At 49.4% G+C, this 18,663-nt stretch overlaps 1 protein-coding gene across 1 annotated transcript in view; it reads left to right on the top strand.

The window, feature by feature from the left end:
- SLC22A18 (solute carrier family 22 member 18) overlaps positions 1–17,233 on the top strand; it is a 60,388-nt gene extending 43,155 nt beyond the window's left edge. Inside the window, exons 9-11 of the mRNA XM_059474606.1 lie at positions 7,989–8,090; positions 11,839–11,959; positions 16,937–17,233. Coding sequence (XP_059330589.1) covers positions 7,989–8,090; positions 11,839–11,959; positions 16,937–17,124 — 411 coding nt within the window. The 3' untranslated portion in view covers positions 17,125–17,233. The remainder of the gene's footprint in view (positions 1–7,988; positions 8,091–11,838; positions 11,960–16,936) is intronic.
- Positions 17,234–18,663: the final 1,430 nt, after the last annotated feature.

Here is an 18,663-nt window from a genome sequence, read left to right as displayed (position 1 = left end):
AAGATCCCTTCAGTGTAGAAGAACTTGTTTCTGCTGCATGGAAACAAGCACAGCAAGCTTGTGATTCCCAAAAAAGAAAAAAAAAAAAAGAAAAAAAAAAATACACAAAAAAACAAAACAACACCAAAGCACAGAAAGCAGAAAGGTGGGTGACAAAGCATGGTTAGGAGGCTACCAAAATGGGTAAAAGGGAAAAGTCAGCTGAATTAGGCAGTACTAAGAGGTCAAAAATGTGCAGTGTTGTATTATAGCAGAGTGTTCCTTTTGGAGGAAGAGGCTTAATAATTTTGTAGAAGGAGCAGCAGATGGTTATAACCAAGCCCCAAGGTAGGAATGCAAGTTAAGCAATATACTGAAGGAGAGTGGTCTTGTTATTAAATCCTCTTCATTTCATGGGTATTGCCACAGAGTTCCTGTGAGAGCTTCTCATTTGGGGAATGGCAGCTCAGGCTGCTTCCTTTGTGATTTGGATTTGGCATGGTGTTGTCAGTCACTTGGGCTCTGGCCTGCTCTCACCAGATCTGGGCATCTTGGTAGAGCAGCAGCCAGGCATGGCTGTACATCAGCAGCTGGATTCTGCAGTGTAAATTGGAGCTGAGCAGATGGTGCCTTTGCCATGTCCCTCCTGTGAGGGTGGCTTTGGAATAGCTGTCTCTTGGTCCTGTGAACATCCCCAACCTGCTGAATGCAGTCCCATTCAGCCTCTTTGGGAAGAAGACCAGTTTGCCAGTGCACAAGCAAGCTTCTGACCCACACTCCACTGCTTTCAGAGGCTTTCCCTATGTTAGCCTTGTATGCTGCCTCCTAGACCAGGATCTGCAGGAATCACTCAGGTTTTAGAGGGGCCAAGTCACTGTCCCAAATCTTCTTCCCCTTCTGAATGCAGGAGGAATCCCCAGAGCTGGGCTTTTAACTTTAGACATGTCACTTAAACCCCTGTTACACAGGCAGAAATCAGATGTGGAGCTGCAGCATGGCTGTGGTGTGCTTGTTGGAGTGGGTAAGGTGGGCAGCAATGGCTCTTGTAAGGAGTGGCTTTGTGTGGCTAGATGGAGCCTGCACTCTGCTGCTAGGCCCAGGATATCTGTCTTGAGGACACTGCTGTTATGTCTGGAATAACTATGTGCCTTCAGTGCCATTGTTCCCCTGGTTAGTTTGGTTGAAACTGCCGCAGATAAGGTCACCTCCTCTGCCCTGCTGGGCCACCCCACACAGAGACACAGCCCTGGAAGATATGGGAATTACAGCATCCACTCTGCTTCCTCATGGATGGTCAGGTGCCAGCCTAACCAGGGACCTGACCCTTCCCAGAGTCACAGAGTTTCATCCCACAGAGGCCAATCACTCCTATTGCCACAATCCAACCCAGCAGGGCCCTGCAGGCTCAGGTGCAGCATCTGCTCTGCTGGGGAGTCTTTGCCTTGGGACGTTTGGCACAGAAACTGGCTTTTATCAGCCAGGCAGTTTTCTTTCATACATCCATGCAGTTTCTATCCATATTGCTAAGACCATCCTACAGTGGCAGTTCCAAACTCTACTCTGGTTTATGCAGGACAAGATCCTCAACTGGACCAGACTGAACCCTCACTCTCTGGCTTTTAAATTATTGTAAAACATTAGAATTCATGTCTTTACTTTCAGGTATCTGTCTAGAACCACCCAAAGAGATCTCTTGGGGGTGGTGTCTGGGTTAGTGTTTCATGGCTGCTTTCTGTTTGGGTTGCAGGGAATAGAGGTGTGCTGGCTCTGTCCTGCTGAGCCCCAGAGCTGCTTGTGTTGCCCAAGCTGGCATTTCAGATGCATTTGTTTCTGCTGTACAGTGAATTGATACTGCTGAGATACAAATGCAGATTAGGGTGCAAGTGAATTCCACCAATCTGGATAGGTGAATGATGATTAATATCTGCTGACTGGCTTCCCCATTTCACTTGAGTAAATGACAGCTTTATTCATGAGGAATACAGTGTAATTTTCAGTCAATTTCATCAGCCAGATACTCAGCTTTGATTTTTTTTTACTCTTTAGTTTGCCTTGCTGTAAATCATTGTGAGGATTTTCCCATCCCATTGAACTTGCCCTGAGCCCTTCTGTTAGAGGAAACCTGTCCCCCATGGTTGCATCTCTTCCTGGACTTGAAAAAGATAGTGTTTAAGGACTTTTATAGCTGGAAGGGGACATTAAAGAAATTAGGGGGGAAATTATTTCTTTGTGTTATTGTAGTTTCTATTTTTTTAAATTAAATATTCTCAAAGCTTACATATTCCTCTTACAGAAGGCAATGTTGCAGCTCCCTTTCCCAACCTGATCAGCAATCCCAGGATGACTCAAATAGTGATGGTGTCTTCCTGCCTTCCTCTCCCACCCCAAGGATATTATACTCCAATTGCTTAATCTAGTTTTTCAGCTTCCCAACCTCATTTGACCTGCTGTGGTGAGAAGTGGCCAATGCACTGTAAGAATCTGTTTCTCCTCATTCCTCTCATTCAAGACAGCTGCCGAGTACCTACAGAGGAGATTTTGAGAGGCTTTGAGCCAGTCCACCTAATTTTAAGTAGGCAACTCAAATTCTTTTTCATTGTTATACCAAACAGCTCTTTGCATGGGGAATCAGCACAGAGACATAGACCCTCAAGGAGGTGAGGTGTTTGCTCTCTTTGCAGATGGAGGATGTTAGTTTAGACACCACCAGTTCAGGCATCACTGAGGGATCCCATCCAGAGCTCCTCAGGCTCACCTCATCCTGTGGTGAGCATCATCCAGCAGCAGGGGACATGGGAAAGTGTGGGCAGGGTGAAGTGCAGTGGGGGTGGGAAGGGGGCTTGTGTCTGGGTCAGGACACAGCCAGGAAGGTCAGCAAAGGGGGGTGGGAAGGCAGTGAGACAGCACTGAGACAAGAAATGTCTGATGGGGAAACAGAGCTGTGGCTTAGAAAATGGAATATGACTGAGGCTGGAATGGACTGATGGGGAAATGAAAGTAGCACATGGGGGTGATTCAAGCAATCCAGGTATCTGCAGTGATTCTTGAAGTAGCCTGAAAGTGTGGGGCTGTCTGATGAGCTGGGACTGTGCCAGGTGAAGAGAAGTCGTGTGGGAGATGATAACGAAATGAGGAGAGGAGGGCAGACAGCAGGAGAGCTGCCTCTGCACCAGCTGCCTCTGCACCACTGCAGAGATTCCCTTGCTCGTGATGTGCTGGAAGCATCTTTATCTGATCACTGGTAGGTCTCCAGGCAAGAGTTATGAGAGCCCGTCAGGGACACAATCCCTCTGTCCTCCAGGGCTGGGCTTCCAGAGCCCTCTCATCTGAGCAGCCATGCAAATAAGATTTCCCTCAGAGTGAATGCCTGGCAGTGTGAAATGCCATTCCATCTCCCTCCAGAGAATAATTAATTTCATAATGGTTTAAAATAATTTCATTTTGAGTAATGGGCAGAAATGAACCTAGACTCTTTTTTTTTTTTTTTTTAGTTTGAAGTGTGATGATAGCATGAACACCTTCCAGGTGTAGTATGTGGCTTGGAAAATGCTGCTGGAGGATTAAGCAAGTGAAATACCTGGAGTCCCCAGTTGATATCTGAAGTCACATCTGATGCTTAGATTTCAAACCATGGGAGGGGGTGGGTGAAACTTCCCTTTAAGAACTTTTTCTCTAAAAAAACCAACCCAAAGCAAAATGCACCAAACAAAACTCTGGGTGGGACAAAGGGGTAGATATTTATAACCCTGAGGATCAAGAAATCATAAGACATCTGTTCTATTTACTGCATTTAAATTTGTATTGTTATACAAACTCCACCTCTAGCTGTGCAGCTTCTGGAGGGACAAGTTGGTACGGAGTGATCCTGAAAAGATGAGAGAGATTCCTGGAGGAGAGATTTACATTGCGTATCATCTTATCACCAGTCTGTCCCTCTCGCTTTTTTTTTTCTCCCTACACAGCAAAAGAGATGATTAAAGAGCCAGGGATTTAATTACAGCCAGGTATGCCTGGGGGGAAAACCCACTTAGTGAAAGGACCTTGCAACAACAAACAGAAAGTTCTCCAGTTTCCTCGCTTTGAAGGATTTATATCTGTGCAAGGGGGTGGGTTGGAGGGGGAAAGAAAGTGATTAGGCTGGAGTTTGCAAAACACACCATCCTCTTCCCCCTGCTTGGCAAAGTGCTGCCTTCAGCAGTTTGGTCCTCACCATCATCCCTCCTTCCAGTCCCACCGCCCTCCTGCTCCTCCACAAGGCCTGAACGACTCAAGCGATTTCTGGCATGGCTGTGTCAGTAAAAGTGCTCCCTTTTCCCCAGCATGGACTTTGCACACGTTCAGCTCATGCAGAAAAGCCCCTGGACCGTGCTGACCCCCGAGCCCTGCCCCAGCAGGTCCCTCCCCAGCTGGGCTGGCCTGGGAACTGCCAGCCGGCACAATTTCAAAGGCGAGATACGGGTCCAGGGCGTGGGAGGCAGCTTCTGATGTGAATCATGCTATCTGTGCAGAGATGGGGCCCTGCATCTCCTCTGCAAGGCTGTACCAGCTTATCTGGCCTGCTGTGTCTGCCTCCCCGACCTCACAGCTTTCCAGTTCCAAGCTGGCAGGTGAATGGGGACTGATTTTGCTGCTGGGCTCTGTCAGGCTTTGAATTGGTGCTCATAGAGGAATCTTTAGCAACAGTCCCATGTCCTCTGAGCTCAGAGGAGCAGCTGAGCATCTGCACAGCTCCTCTGACCTCCACAGGTGAGGTCAGCTTCTTGCAGGTGCCAGCCAGCTCAGCAGCAAGGCTGGTACTTCAAAAGTCTTCCAAACACTAGCACCTTGGACTTCCAAATAGTCTTTTCCATCCTGCAAGAAGGGGTTCCTGAAATTTGTTAGAGGTTAACAGTCAAATGGGTAATTGGCCTTTCTGAGCAAAGAGGAGCAGCTGTTTTCCCAGAAACCAAACACAGTGATAGAGGCAAGAGGGTATTTTTCCATGTGATTTGCCGGACTAGTGTAACAAATCCCCAGCTTGCTGAATGCAGAAAATTATGAACAGAGATTTGGCCGTTCTTATGCATTTATTGGGAGACTTATTTGCCTTCAAAGAAGGAGAGGGGGGCGGAAAAAAAGATGAGTTGGTTTTTCCTGTGACATATGTACACAGCCACAGGCAGTGCCTGTTATTTCACTTGCAAACAATTTCCTCTCTCTTTTGTTTATTGATGGCAGAAGGCATTCCAGCCAGGTACACTGGCTCTTCCCCGACTTCAAAGGAGGTCAGGTTACAAAGGCAAGCACCATCCAGGCAAAATGAAATGCAGGAGGGTAAGGCCCATTGCAGTTGGTCTCAAGGGGAATTTATGTGTAAGGAAAAAGCCCAGAACACACCAGTAAGAATAAAAATAAGGATAAATGCCCTTTATCAGCTACCAGAGCTTGTCCATAGGAGTGGTGATGGCCAAGTCACCTGGAATGTCCCCGCTATGTTCTAGTAAACCAGCAGCACATGTCCAAAATCTTACATGGGAGAGTGCACATGAGCCTCCTTTCACCTCCTGCTCATGCCAGCCCAGGAGCTCTGCACTCAGGGAAAATTTCAGGCTGGAAGTAATGGGTTTTCAGGTCTAAATTCAGACTGGAAAGTGAGGCCAGACTTACTGGTGACTGGAAATATTATCTAGTGCCTAAATCAAGGCTCTGTGTCCAAAATCAGGGTGATGGGCCTTGCCTGCCTGGGCCTCATGGCTGGATCAGCAGTGCCCTTGCTGGGGAGGAAGGCAGGCAGCCCAGAGAGCTCGTGGGGGGACTGCCGTCTGTACAACCTAAGGATTGCTGCCCTGCGCCAAGGGGAAAGCAGGTGACTTGGGCTCATTCTTGCCCTTGGAAATAGTCCCCTTGCCAAGCTGGTTGATTCAGCAGGGATGTTTTACCTTGAGCTTTTCATTGCCACAGTCCAAGTGGTGGGAAAGCCCATGGGGGATGCCAGCATTGTCACGAGGACCATCTCTGCTCTGCTGACTCTGAGGGCAGCTCACTCTGCACATCCCCAGCTCCTGCCTGCTCAGAGCCTGTCTCTGCTGCAGTGGTGCTTGCTGCCTTCCCACAGGGGCTCGTGTGCAGTGATGGCAGTGGTTTTGGGAATGCCACTCCCATGGCCACCAGACCAGGGACATTGCTGATGCTATACCCTAATGACTCAAGGAAGGGCAGGGACTGGGCTGTGCCTGCACGGTGTATCCCAATAAAATATGCCATTCAAGTCTGGGCAAATTGGGAAATGTTTCCTTTCCTCCAATGGCTCAGCAGAGCTCAACTGGGGCTCGGGTGATGCCACCCTTGAGTCAATCCGTGCCCTGTGACAAGGCTCAGCCCCCATCCCATGTGACTCAGCACAGCCCCAGCTGTAGGAGGGACTGGGAAGTTGCAAAAAGTTAATGATGATTCTCCCTTTTTGGAGCACTCAGCTTAATGGAGCGTCACTCAGTGGTTTCCCCACCCACCCCGGGAGTAGGAGCTGCTGGGGCTGGTATCAGCCTCCTCTCATGGCAGGGCTTTTGGTCAGGATGATTCAGGTCACCCTAGGCACTGTCCAGGCCTCGTGCCACAGCAGGCCCTCCTGTCCCAGAGGCTGCTTGACAGGTGCCATGACCCAGGAAGGACACACAGAGCCGTGCCAGTGGCACGTGGCAGCTGGGCACACGTGAGCCAAGCTCTCAAGCCCTGGCCAAAGGCAGGGACAATGACAAAAAAGGAGCCAGAATGTCTTCTTGGTGTGATGTGCCCTCGTGTCAAAAATCCTTTGTGCTCTGAAGCAAAGTGAAGGGCTGAGTTTTGATGGTTTTCCATTCAGTTGTATGCTGTTGGAAATATATTCATTTTGTAGCTATTATTCTTTATGTCAACTTCATTTTCACTTTATTGCTATTTGTCTTTTTTTTAAAGCTGGTTATTATAGATTAGCATATTTTTCTGTTTAATAACTTACTTTCTGATTTATTTTGCACTCATTTCCTTTCAGCTGACTTTGGATTTCTGCCTAAGGACTAACAAAACAAGGCTGAGTGTAGTGTAGTGTCATTCCTGGTCCAAACAGACCACTGAAGTTTTCTCCAGGTTGGACTGCCACAGAAATAAAGTGAAACAAAGCATTTTGAACTAGAGCTTTCCTTTCAAGTCAGAGGGGTTTTCATTTGGATTAAACAAAGCCTTTCAAGGCAGGGGAAACTCAGTAGATCCCTATCAGTCCCTTCCCTGTATTGTAGTCAGACTGTTTAACCATGATCTCTTCCAGCTTCTCTCCTCTCATGTCCACTTGGGCCAGGATCACCTGAAGTATGGGAGATGCTGAACAGATAAATAAAAGAGGGAATCCGTGCTCTGCAAAGTGCTGGAAAAGTTAAATAATTTCTGGGATTTTAATACTTTGCTCTTCCTTCCCTCTCCCTCCCCCCCAGTTTTTGTTTAAAATCTGTAGAACCAGTTCCCATCCTTTACATCTGCGTGTACTGCTGGGACTGGATATTAGCATCTCCGTCATACTTGTTTCCTGCCTAAAAATTATGAACCACCCAATTTGTATATTTATAGTTTAAAATAATGGCAAGAGAAGGTACAGACATTTTCCTCCTTTGCTCACAAATGTGCAGTTTTTCTTTGAGAGGAGCTGCCAGGAGTGAAGACCGTAACATTGACTGTATTTCACAAACACATCACAAGTTGTATCTGCAAGCCTTTTTAGAAAGTTTCAGTCACTGCTGCTGAGTAGGCAGTAATGGTAAACTCAGGCATGCACCCTGAGTAGAACTTCCATCTGATGGGATGGATCTCTCTCTAGAAAGCAAAACATTTGAAATAATGGATCACACCTTCCCGTCATTTACTGTGACAGTGAGGTCCTTCTTTGTCAGAGAAACCCTGATGGAAGAACCCGTTTGCTTGAAGAAAGTAGCAATTCTCTTTTGAGTTTGTTTAAATTATTATGTTATATCAGGTTTAATGATGCTTATGCGTTTCTTTGCCAGGTTGTCCAGGGTTTGGTGGTTGGGAAACTCGCCAGTCGCTGCTCAGAGATGACCCTGCTCAGACTCAGCGTCTTCGTCTTCGCTTGCGTGGGCCTGGGCATGGTAAGTGGGGTGGGAAGTCACCCATGGGGCCTTTAATGCCTTTAATAGCATCACAAGCAGTGACACAAGGTCTGTGAGACCTGGCTGCGAGCTCTGCCCCTGGAAATGCCACCTCTGGCTCTCTCGGGTGGTCTTCAGGGCAGGGAGAACCAGCTCTGCTGGGCCTCTGCACAAACAGGGCCGCGCTCAACGTCAGCATTGCGCCAAGCCGTGATAAAGAGCCATGTGAGTAATAGTTATGGGGATTAAAAACTGTATTAATCTTGCACTGAAACTCGCTACGTCCCTCCTGAGTCACCGGATTTGCACAGAAATCCTGGCCTGGTCTTGTCAGCAACTGCATTTCCTGGACTACCCAGAAAGTAAATGAAGATTATGGTGGGGAAAAATCATTGCAGTTGTGTATTGCAGTGAGACAGCAGAGGTTGTGCCCTCTCCTTCTGGGGCTTTATTTTTGTCTAATCCCCCAACATGAGAGCATTTGGATAAGGAGGTAGCGAGGCAGTAATTTTGTTCCTCCATTTTGGGATAAGTTATGTTAGCTGTTGCTGGTTGTGTCCACACCGGTAATGGTTGATGCCAATCTCAAACAGTAATTGGAAAACTGAGTGGATGTAGGTAGCTGTGCTGGGAACTGTGTTTGCTCAGATAAGCCACATTCAAGGCACTGATAGCTCTGCCCAGCCCATGGGGATGGAGGGAAGGTGCTTGCAGTCCCTGTCAGTGCATTGGACCCAAAAGAAAATTGAGCTACATCAGCCTTTCAACATTCCCTGCAGGATTTGGCCTTGAGCCTTGCTGCCAGGACACTGGTGGTGCTCCCACTGCTGCAGGTAGGATGAGTGCCATTCCCACAACCATACTACAGCTGTGGGGAGGTCAGGGCCAAGTCCTGGAGGGTGTTGAGGTTTGTGGCTCCCAGCTACATGGATGAGATGAGGCACCTACACACCTTAGCTAATCTGAAGCTAAATCGTGTCTGAGATGAGGCTATGAAGGGAAGACGGGTGCAGACCAAGGCTTGGCTCTGCAGGTGGAGCGTGGTCCCTCTCCTTAAGGTTTTTGAGGCTCCAGAGGATTCTGTCAGGTGCAGAATGCTTGGGAAGGGTCTCTTCCAATTGGTGTCATGCTCTTTGGGCTGAAATCAATAAGCCCTCTTATGGGACATCTGCACAGAGCTCTGATGCTCCTGAACTTGGCCTGGGAAGGACTTTGAAGGGCTCCCCATTGTGTTTTGGTCATGGGTGGAAGCAATTAGGCGGGACCAAGGTGGATACCGTCTAGAGAGATGAGCACCCCCAGCCAGGTGCAGGGCAGGTGTTGCTGGGACTGAATCCCTGTGCTGAAGCCCGATCCCATGGGAATCAGGCAGAGAAGCAACATGAATTATATGGCTTTTATGCACTGAGGTGCCACTGACCTCCAGGGAAGGCTGGAGGCAGGTGAAGGTGGAAGAGAAAACCTCAGTGGCAGTGGAGAGGCACACGGGGCAGCACAGATGTCCCAGTGCAGGAAGGCTCACACTGGCTGCACAGGGAGGAGAACCAGGAGCCAGGAAGGGAAATCATCTTAGAGCTGCTAATTATGCCAAGCCCAGAGGGCTGTGGACATCCTAACAGCACGGGCCTGGGTACAAGGGTCAGCAGTGACTTCCCATGACAGCTATTCATAGGCAAATGCAGCTGGGATGCCTTGTTAAAAAGCGCTCTGTCCAAGTGGCTGCCAAGAACACATCCGCTCTGGGGTGGCTTTCTGTCTCGGTGGGGATGAGGGCTGTCACAGCAGCAGCCCCAAATGCAGAACTTATTGGGTGAAGCTTTTAATCCTTCACAGCTGCTGGTGGAGGAGCGTCCCACCTGCTGTGCCCTTGCAGCATGTGGCCTCCACATGCAGCAGTTCCCCGCCCCAAAGGATGGAAGTGAGGAGAAAGGCGAGCTGTTAATAAAGACACTCCAGAACCCATCCTGGTGTCACAGGCAGGGGAGGTGGGCTGGGGTGTTTTTGGAAGGCTGGCACAGGCAGCAGCAGACAGACAGTGCTGCAGCTGGGAAGAGGCTGCAGGATGTTCCCAGCAACATGCAGCTGGAGAAGGGAAGGGGTGGGCTGGGAGTTCGGCAGTAACACCTGGATAAGGAGAGGAGGGAAGAACCAGTGTCTGATCTGCAGATGTGAGCTGGGAGAGCGTGGGCAGGGCTGTGGGAGGGCTTGGCAGTTGCGATGGGGAAGCTTTTCCCTTTGTTTGAAGGCACGGCTGTACCTCATCCTGTCTGCGTTTCCCAGGCATTTGTTTTTCGAGTTGTCTGCTGAGATTCCCGATTCTGCCTCTCACCTAAAAATTGCTTTCAGATCTGCTCACCTCAGAAAAACTATTCACCACCCAGAGCTGAGGAGTAGCAAGGACTGGGCTCTGCCTGGCTCAGTTCTCCCTCAGCCCCTGGGAAGTGAGGAGCCATTTCCCCTTGTTTAACAGGAGACACAAGATATGCCTCTGCTCTTTTCTGCTCACTTGCTCCAGCCCATGAGGGAGTCTGTACAAAGCATGAGGGATTAAAACTGATTTTTTCTATGAGCTCTGCAATGTTGTCCTGCAATGACATTTGCCCTAGCAAGGAATTAGTCTCCTTCCTTTTGTTTATGTACCAAATACCTGTTCCTCTGTCTTTCTTCTCTGGTTCCTTAATCAGAAGTGCCTAGATCTTAAACAAAATGTAAGCAAAGAGCCCCTTTGAGGAGAAAAACCTGGCTGAGTGTAACTCTAGAGGGGAACTAGGAATAAACCTCAACATTTCCAAGTCATTAGTGAGCAATGTCTCTGGGCTCCTCCATCTTCTGTAGCCGAGAGGCAGGGACCAGATTTTAGGACAGAGAACTCCAGAGAATGAAACTTCTGGCTAAACCAGTGACAGAAGTTTCCAGCCACAATAACACACCTTGAGACATGGGTTAGGGCAGAAGACTTGCAATAAAGGGGGAATTTCCTTTCCATGCCCCAGAGAAATCCATTCATTTGACCAGTAGGGCTTGTGAATGAGCTGGGAGCCGCTCCAGCCCTACAGCTTAGGGAGCCTCACCGCTTTTGTTTCAGCATTAAACAGCTGGAGGGATGTCTCCGCTAAGAATATGTGCAATAACAAAATCATTACTCTCCCTAATTATGCTCGCTAATGTGCACTCATGGCCAGAAGACCTATTCCAGATTACTGAATTTGGTGAATTTATTAGCAGGGAAGCAGCAGAACAGGATTAAAAATCCCAAAGGTACGGTGTTACATAATGCACCATGCTCATTTATTTTGACAGGCTCGGTTTAGTTTTAATTATTTATGATAATGAACCAAAAAGCCTTCTCTAGGCTGTTTTGTATAAGTAATGGAAGCTTCCTGAAGTACACCACATACATCTGCTGTTCAACATTTCCTCGGGAGTTGGACACAAGACAGAAGACAGGGGGAAGGGACGTCACTAATTCCCAGATGCTAAAAATACCCACAGCAGTGCCGGGGAAACGTGCTGCCAGATTGTAGGGTATCGTTTGCTCTGCATGCTTGGAATAATTCACTGCAGACAAATGGCAGGCTGTGAAAGACCCCACAATGGCCAAGGCTGCACCACCACGTATCATTTGTGGCTCCCACCATTTCCCTAAGTCATGGGTTTGACTCGTGATTTTCCTCCAGGTTGTTTCTTGCCACAAAGTCACCGTGTGAGCTCTTTGATGATCTGTGGTCTGTTGTGTGCTGTCCCTTAGGCCCTGATGAGGACAGTGTGGCACTACTGCATCATTGCAGCGCCGCTGGTGTTTGCCTTCAGCATGCTGGCCACCATCACCGACAGCATCCTCACCAAGGCCGTGCCCCCCTCCGACACTGGTAAGACTCTTCAAAAAAGGTCAGGCTGGTGTTTTCTCAGCTTTGAGTCCATTGGGCACTTCCCAGCTCCCACCACAGCTGTGGAGCACTGGGGTACCAGTGGGTGAACACCCACATCTGAGTGGGCACACGATGGGTGTTGGCAGAGCCAATGAACAAACAGGAATGGTGGGGCTGATACAGGATGGACTTGAACAGCCTTGGGCAGGTTGTTCTGTCCTGTGCTGCCTGCTGACATCCACAGTGGTGGGCACAGAAAGGGAAGGCTTTCTCAAGCTCTCTTTTCCATGGAAAGCCAAAGTATGTTAAAAAAACCAAAAAACACTGCTTTTCCACTGTGAAAGTGTCAGAGAGGGCTGCTTGTTCACACCTTTTGACTTAGGGTATCTCAGGAGGGGATTCTGGATTACTGTTTGCAATCATGCTTTGCCTGATGCAATAATTGCCCCCTCTCTCTGTTTTGGCCTTGTTTCAGGAGAGTTCCTGTATTTCCCTGTGCAAGACAGCAGTGGTAGACACTTAAATCTTTATACCTGGAGCTTTAGTTCTGTTGATGAAGGAAATATGCCTACATTATTGTCATGGGAGCCTGGCTGAGTTTGTGCAGGGATGGAGCTGGCTTAACCTGGTTTGTGTCTTTTGCTCAAGCCCTCTCAGGGTTTGCTCCCAGACCACGTACCCAAGAGTGTCTCTGCTTTAGCTGAGGCTTTCTAGGATGCCAGTCTGCACCCTTCATCTTCCCTAGCAGCTGTCTGAGCAGATACCTCTGCACAGACCCTACCAAGAATGGGAGCTGTAGTTTGCACAGCCCATTAGCAAAGTTTATAAAGCACTTTTGAGATGTTTCTGGGTGAAGAGCTTTTCTGAAAATCACTTCAATAGTTTATTTGTAGAGCTGACCCACCACATCTCCTACAACTGCTGGGAGCCTGTGATTTTCAAGTGGGATATTTCCACCTGTAAGGACCATTTATCCCCAGTCTTCACCTCCCTGGGAAGAGTATCAGCCCCTCTGCTCAGCCAGGGAGAAATTTGCTGTTTCATGACTTGGAGCAATGTTCATGGGAGGGAGAGCCAGCGGGGAAGGGCACCAAGGGGCTTTGGGACACACAACCAAGCTGGAATTCATCCAGGCTCTTCTCAAAGGGGTTTTGTGAGGAAAACCAGAGCAGTACTTAGCTTTTGGAGCCCGGAGGCAAGCTTTGGTGAGGGAGGAAAAGGGGTTTAGTTGCCTCACCCTGCTCCCTGCTTGCCTATGTTGTTAGGCCAGCCTGTGCCTTGGCGGGATGGATGGTCCCCCTTTGCCAGGGTGGGATTGCAGGGCAGGATGGAGGCAGAGCTGTGCAGATGCTCAGGAGCAGGTTGCAGGCAATGCGGGGATGCCATGGGCGACTGAGGGCTTTCCCCTGCCTGTCCATCCCAGGCTGATGCCATGCCAAGTGCTGCTACAAAGGCAGAGCTACAGCTGGCTCAAAACTGGGCATACCACAGAGGGATGCTCTGGCAGGGAGCACTGGGAACTGAGGGAAAACCTTGTCTCTGCCACTCCTTCCTGGCCCACGCCTTTCAAACTGTGCTTTTTCCTTACAATATTTATGGGGAAAGAGGTACTAATGGTCCTGTGCTTGTTTTGGATGTACCCGAGCAGGGGCCGGGCGAAGGCAGGAATGCCTGACACAGCAGAGCCAGCGGGCTGCCCTTCCACAGCAGCTGCAACAGTGCTGGCGTGGGTGTCTCACAGAGAAATGCAGCCATTGAAATGCCTGCCATCCATCCCTGGCCGTGGGTGGCACCCACAAGGGCTGCTCCACCCATACAGCAGCCTGAAGGCTGCTCCTTCCTCTGTGAGCCCGAGACCGGCTCTGCAAAGAGAGGTTTTGGTGGCACATTAGAAACCCCTACCATAAGTGTGGAAATCTGGTTTTATGAAAAAGCTTTCCTGTTGCTGTGTTGAAAACCTCAGCGCTCCCTTGCAACAACTTTTAGCTAATGCAAGGAAATCACACATTGAGAATTTGCCTTTGGAAGTATCACTTTTGAGCCTTGCTGCTGTCATTCCCTGATATTTTTGGTCAGCTTCCAGCCTGTAGAAGCAATGGAGGTTTTTCTTTGGTTCAGGAAGAGGCTTTCTGAAGGAGCTGGAGTTTGGGCTGAGCTCAGGTGTCCATCTCAGCACGGGGCTGGCATGGATGGGGCGTTGCAGGAGTGTAGCCTGTCCGCCCTCGCTAGACACTGAGTCACCCATGCTTTCATTTTAAACAGGCGTCTCAGAAAGGGAGCAGTGGGAGGTGGCAGGGCACAATCCCCTGCACCCATCAGCCTGCCTTAGATCCGATCCAAGGTCACTTCCTTCCGAGGCTGATGCTTTTGGCACTTGCTCTTTGCTTGCTCTCAAAGCTCAGGTTTTGCGCAGAAGCAAAGGTAGCAATAATGATTTAATTAGTTTCCCTTTGATTTTTTTTTTCCTTCTCTTCATCTTCAAAGGCAGGAAGAGAAAATCCAGCCCCACACGCACGTGCTGCTCAGCTGAACGCATGAGCTGGTGGGAGGGCAGCCCGGAGCTCAGGGGGACTTGCATCCACACAAGCACTCCTTGTCAGCCCCGGTCCTTCCCCAAGAATGGAGGTCTTGTTCCTGCACAGATCCCCCCGTTCCCGAGGGAGGGAGGCAGGAAGCCCAGCAGAGCCTCCGTGCGTAACGGGCCCGTGTGCTCTGATTTTATTGTGCATCAGAACCTGAGGAGAGGAGAGTTTGCAGCCAGGCAGGCCTTGGGGCGCTGAACCCCCCAGCTTTGCTGGAGCTCTGCAGGTTCAAAGGCGGCCGCTGGCGACAGTGACCTAATGGTTAAACGCGATTGCCCCATGGGCGTGTGGCTGATCTGGGCCAGCACCATCATCTGAGAGGCAACAGGATGTGAGCTGGAAAGGAGTCGCCCGTCCTGGAGAGCCGCCAGCACCCAGCCCTGAAACCTGCGGGAGCAGAGGAGATCTGGGAGGGGAGGGGAGGATCGGCTCCCAGCCGGCACAGGTCGTGCCAGGTATGGGAAAAAGGAACGGAAAAAAGCTGGGGAGGGAGAAAAAAGAGTAGGGAAGGTGCAGAAGGCGGGATAGCTGTGACAAAGCAGGTGAGCATGTGCTCTGGCAGAGCTGCGCGAAGCAATGCAGGAAATTTTCTGCTGAGGCGGTGACTCGTCCCAGTTAAAGGTCTTGCCTTCAATGAGATCTGTCACATGTGCAGCTTTGCCACAGAGCCACGGCCGTGCTGCAGAGCTGAGATTTACAATGTCCCAAAGCCCGAGGGCGTCTGACGAGGGATCTAATTTAAGCCCATTAAACAGAAATTATCTTTCACAGCAGCATGTTGGAGAAGTGCAGAGGGAGGGCCTGGGCTTTTAAGACGATGGATTTCTGCTCCAGAAAAAAAAAAAAAAAAAAAAAAAAAAAAAAAGGAAAGGGGAAAAAGTGCCTCCTCAATCATAAGAGCCAGTTTGGCAATTGCACGTAGTAATTAGTTTAATTCAAATACCTAGAGGGGAAAAAATAATTGCAAAACCTGCCCAGAGAGTTTGGTGGTTGTGGGATGGTTCCCATTGGCAAAGGGTCAAGGCAAGGTCCCACCCATCGCCTTTGTGTTCCCATGCGTGGGAGGAGCGCTCGGCAGCGCTTCCCGGGAGATTTCCCTCTCCACATGGCTACACCCTTGGCTTGGGCTCATTGCACAAGTATTTTAAGCACGCTGATAAAAGCCCAGCAGTCGCTGCCCGGCATTACACGAACACCTGGCTGCCTGTTCTCTCTGGGAGCTGGGGATCATTTCCCCGTGGCTGCCCATGTTAAACATCACACTCCTGCTCTGCTTCTTCTTGCAAAAAGGACAGCATTCTCCTCATCCTTCCCAGCCACGTGGTGACAGCACCTCAGCTTGTATCTTAGTGGAAAACTGATGCCAGCAGCTGAAATAATCATACTGATAGTAAAAAATAATTGCAAACATCATTTCAGAGCTGGGCACAATTTTATTGAACACACTGCCAGCTTGCTGTTCCTCCCAGTGTTGGGGGCTAATGGTTTGCTGGCTGGCCGGGTATTTTCTGCTCCTCTGAACATGACAGCTGTCCTGAACAAAAACTGCAGGACAAAAGAGCATACTGGGTGTGTGTGGGACAGCCTTGTCTCTCAGGGGATGTCCTGGCCATCCGTCTGCACGTGGAAAAAACCTCACCTTTGCCAAACTGGAGGTTCTTCCCCATCTGCTGGGCTCCTGCTAAAGATGCAAATGTGAGAGCTGCTGGAGGGGGAACCGGCCCAGCAGGGCAAGGGCTCGCATATCCATCCAAATGGAAATATCCGCTCTTTCTGCAAAGGGGGGTGGGGAGTATCTCAAGGGGGTTCTGTCTTTATCTGTGGTTTTATTTATTTATTCTTAAAGACCTAGTTAGGCCTAACCCTCTCACTCCTGCTAGAGAGCTGTTTCTCTGTTTCAGACTAGAGAATAAATGGCAGTAGTAGCTTGGGTGGAGCAGGGCCCACTCAGGTAATTAGGAGATTGGAAGAATCTGTGTGATTTGCTAGGAAGGCTCAAACATGACCCTAGAAATTACCTCTCCATCCCTAATCCCATGCAGTGGTTACCAGCCCTGCCAGGTGAGATATTCAGCAGCACCCTGTGGTGCCAAAGGCATCCCTGGACCCTGGTGAGCACCCACCTTTGCCTTTTGGGCAGTGCTGTGGCTGCCCAGACCACTCAGGGAAGAGCTGAGCTGGCTCGTGGTGGAAACTGGTCCCTGTGCCTGCAGGAGTCCCTAACCAGAACAAACCCTAATTGGACCGCTATAAATTAATGCAAGAAACCATTTGAAGTGATTTGCTGCTACTGGAGGGGAGCAGCATCAGGGATGAAGGGGATATTGTGTGACCTTCTCTGCTTTTCCATGCCAGGACTTGCTCTCACCCTGTGTGTCTCTGCCATCTCTCCTAGGTGCCATGCTTGGGATCTGTGCCTCAGTGCAGCCCCTGACCCGGACGGTGGGTCCAACCATTGGTGGAGTTTTATATAAACAATTTGGAGTCTCTTCCTTTGGCTATTTACAGTTAATGGTCAATTTAGGTTTGTTTGTTTTCCTCTTGAAGAGTAAAATCCCACTGGAAGAGATGAAAAGCCAATAAAAGAGTTGCAAGAAAGTAACCCCCTTATCTTTCCCATAGAAACAAATTCCTGAGGGGTTTTTTTGGTTGTTGTTGTTCTGTAAATCTAGAATAAAACAATTTGAACAAATCCTTCCATTTTGTCAATATTTGCCTCTAGAGTAAGGGACAGATCAGTTTGCAGAGGTCTTGGAGCCATGCTGGAGCAACTGGGGGCCATGGGACCACTGGAGCTATCAGGTTCCTCCCATTAACCCCCCTCAGCAGTGGCTGTCAGGGCAGGAAACAGCCCCCAACCTCAGCTGTTGTCAGGCAGCATTCCTGCTTGGATTCACTGAAACTGAAGGGATTAAGAGCCAGTGCCTTTGCTCTGGTTTGGCCTTTTATTTCAGTGCTCTGAAATGGTACCAAGAAAAAACAAGGGGTAAAACACATCTGCTTTTGAGCGTTGTTTTTCTGCATTAAATGCATCTCCAGCATTCTCAGGTTAGAGGGGGCACTGAGGCTTTCAAAGGCTGTGGCCAGAGGTTTGCTACATCCACAGCTCAGTCGTGTGCAACCCTGCCTGTGCACGAGCTGCCAGCAACGAGGGACGAGGATGCAAAGCCCCGACGTACCCGGCAGCAGTGCCAGAGCCTCCCTGCCACTTCCAGAAACTGGGCCAACCCTCCTTCCAGGTTTTTCCCCTCCCTGTACTAAGTATCTCTTGCTCTTACTACAGGCTTACGTAATTACACACTTTGCAACTTCTTCTAGTACAAAGTCTCCTGCAAGAATTGCGCTGGTATTGGGAAGGGGAAATTACCTGCTGGAAGTGACCAAGTTTGGAGCAAGTACTTTGTGTGCTGCGCTCACAGTCCTGACTGCCAGAATGGAGTTGTGTGCTGCAGTATTGCTCTAGAAGAAGCCCAGGTTAGTTACTGAGAATTGAGCCTCACAAAAAAAAACCCTCAGCACTTTTATCCAAAAATCAGGTAATTTTTCTCCAAGTTTCTTGGTCTGGGTGCTAGGGGAAAAAGATCCTGCCTCCATTCTTCTGTTATCCTGGAGAAATTTAACTCTGTCTAGAGACTGCAGAGGTGAAGGAAGAGAGGAGAGCGAGTTCAGCTTGCTTTGTTACAAAGCTGAGGAATCCATGGAGCGTTGGCGCTCTCATTCCCAAACCAGGAATCCAGTTTTGTGCCTTAGCACAGCACTGAGCTATGGGGGCTGGGGAGGACACAGGGCATTCACAGAGAGCAGCATTTTCCGTGGCAGGGAGCTCCTGCACCTTCTGCAGCTGCCATTACTGGATTCTGTGGGAAAGAGCTTCCAGAGGAGCACTTCTGCAAGCTGTGGTAGGCTTTTCTATCTCCACCACTGACCAGAACTGAACCTCAACACATTCTCCCTCCCTGGCTGGGAGAAAAGGTCAAACACAAATGGGTTAGCTGGGCTTTCTCCACCTCCCACTGCCCAGTCCAGGGCACCACAAACCAAGCCTTACCCACTCTTCTTAAGCCACTTGACCACTGCCTGTATCCACAGATATGCCTCAACAAAAGTTACTGCAGCCCAGAG

The sequence above is a fragment of the Ammospiza nelsoni genome, chromosome 6 (assembly GCF_027579445.1).
Source record: "Ammospiza nelsoni isolate bAmmNel1 chromosome 6, bAmmNel1.pri, whole genome shotgun sequence".
NCBI classification, from domain to species: Eukaryota; Metazoa; Chordata; class Aves; order Passeriformes; family Passerellidae; genus Ammospiza; species Ammospiza nelsoni.
This window is presented reverse-complemented; position numbering and strand designations above follow the sequence as displayed.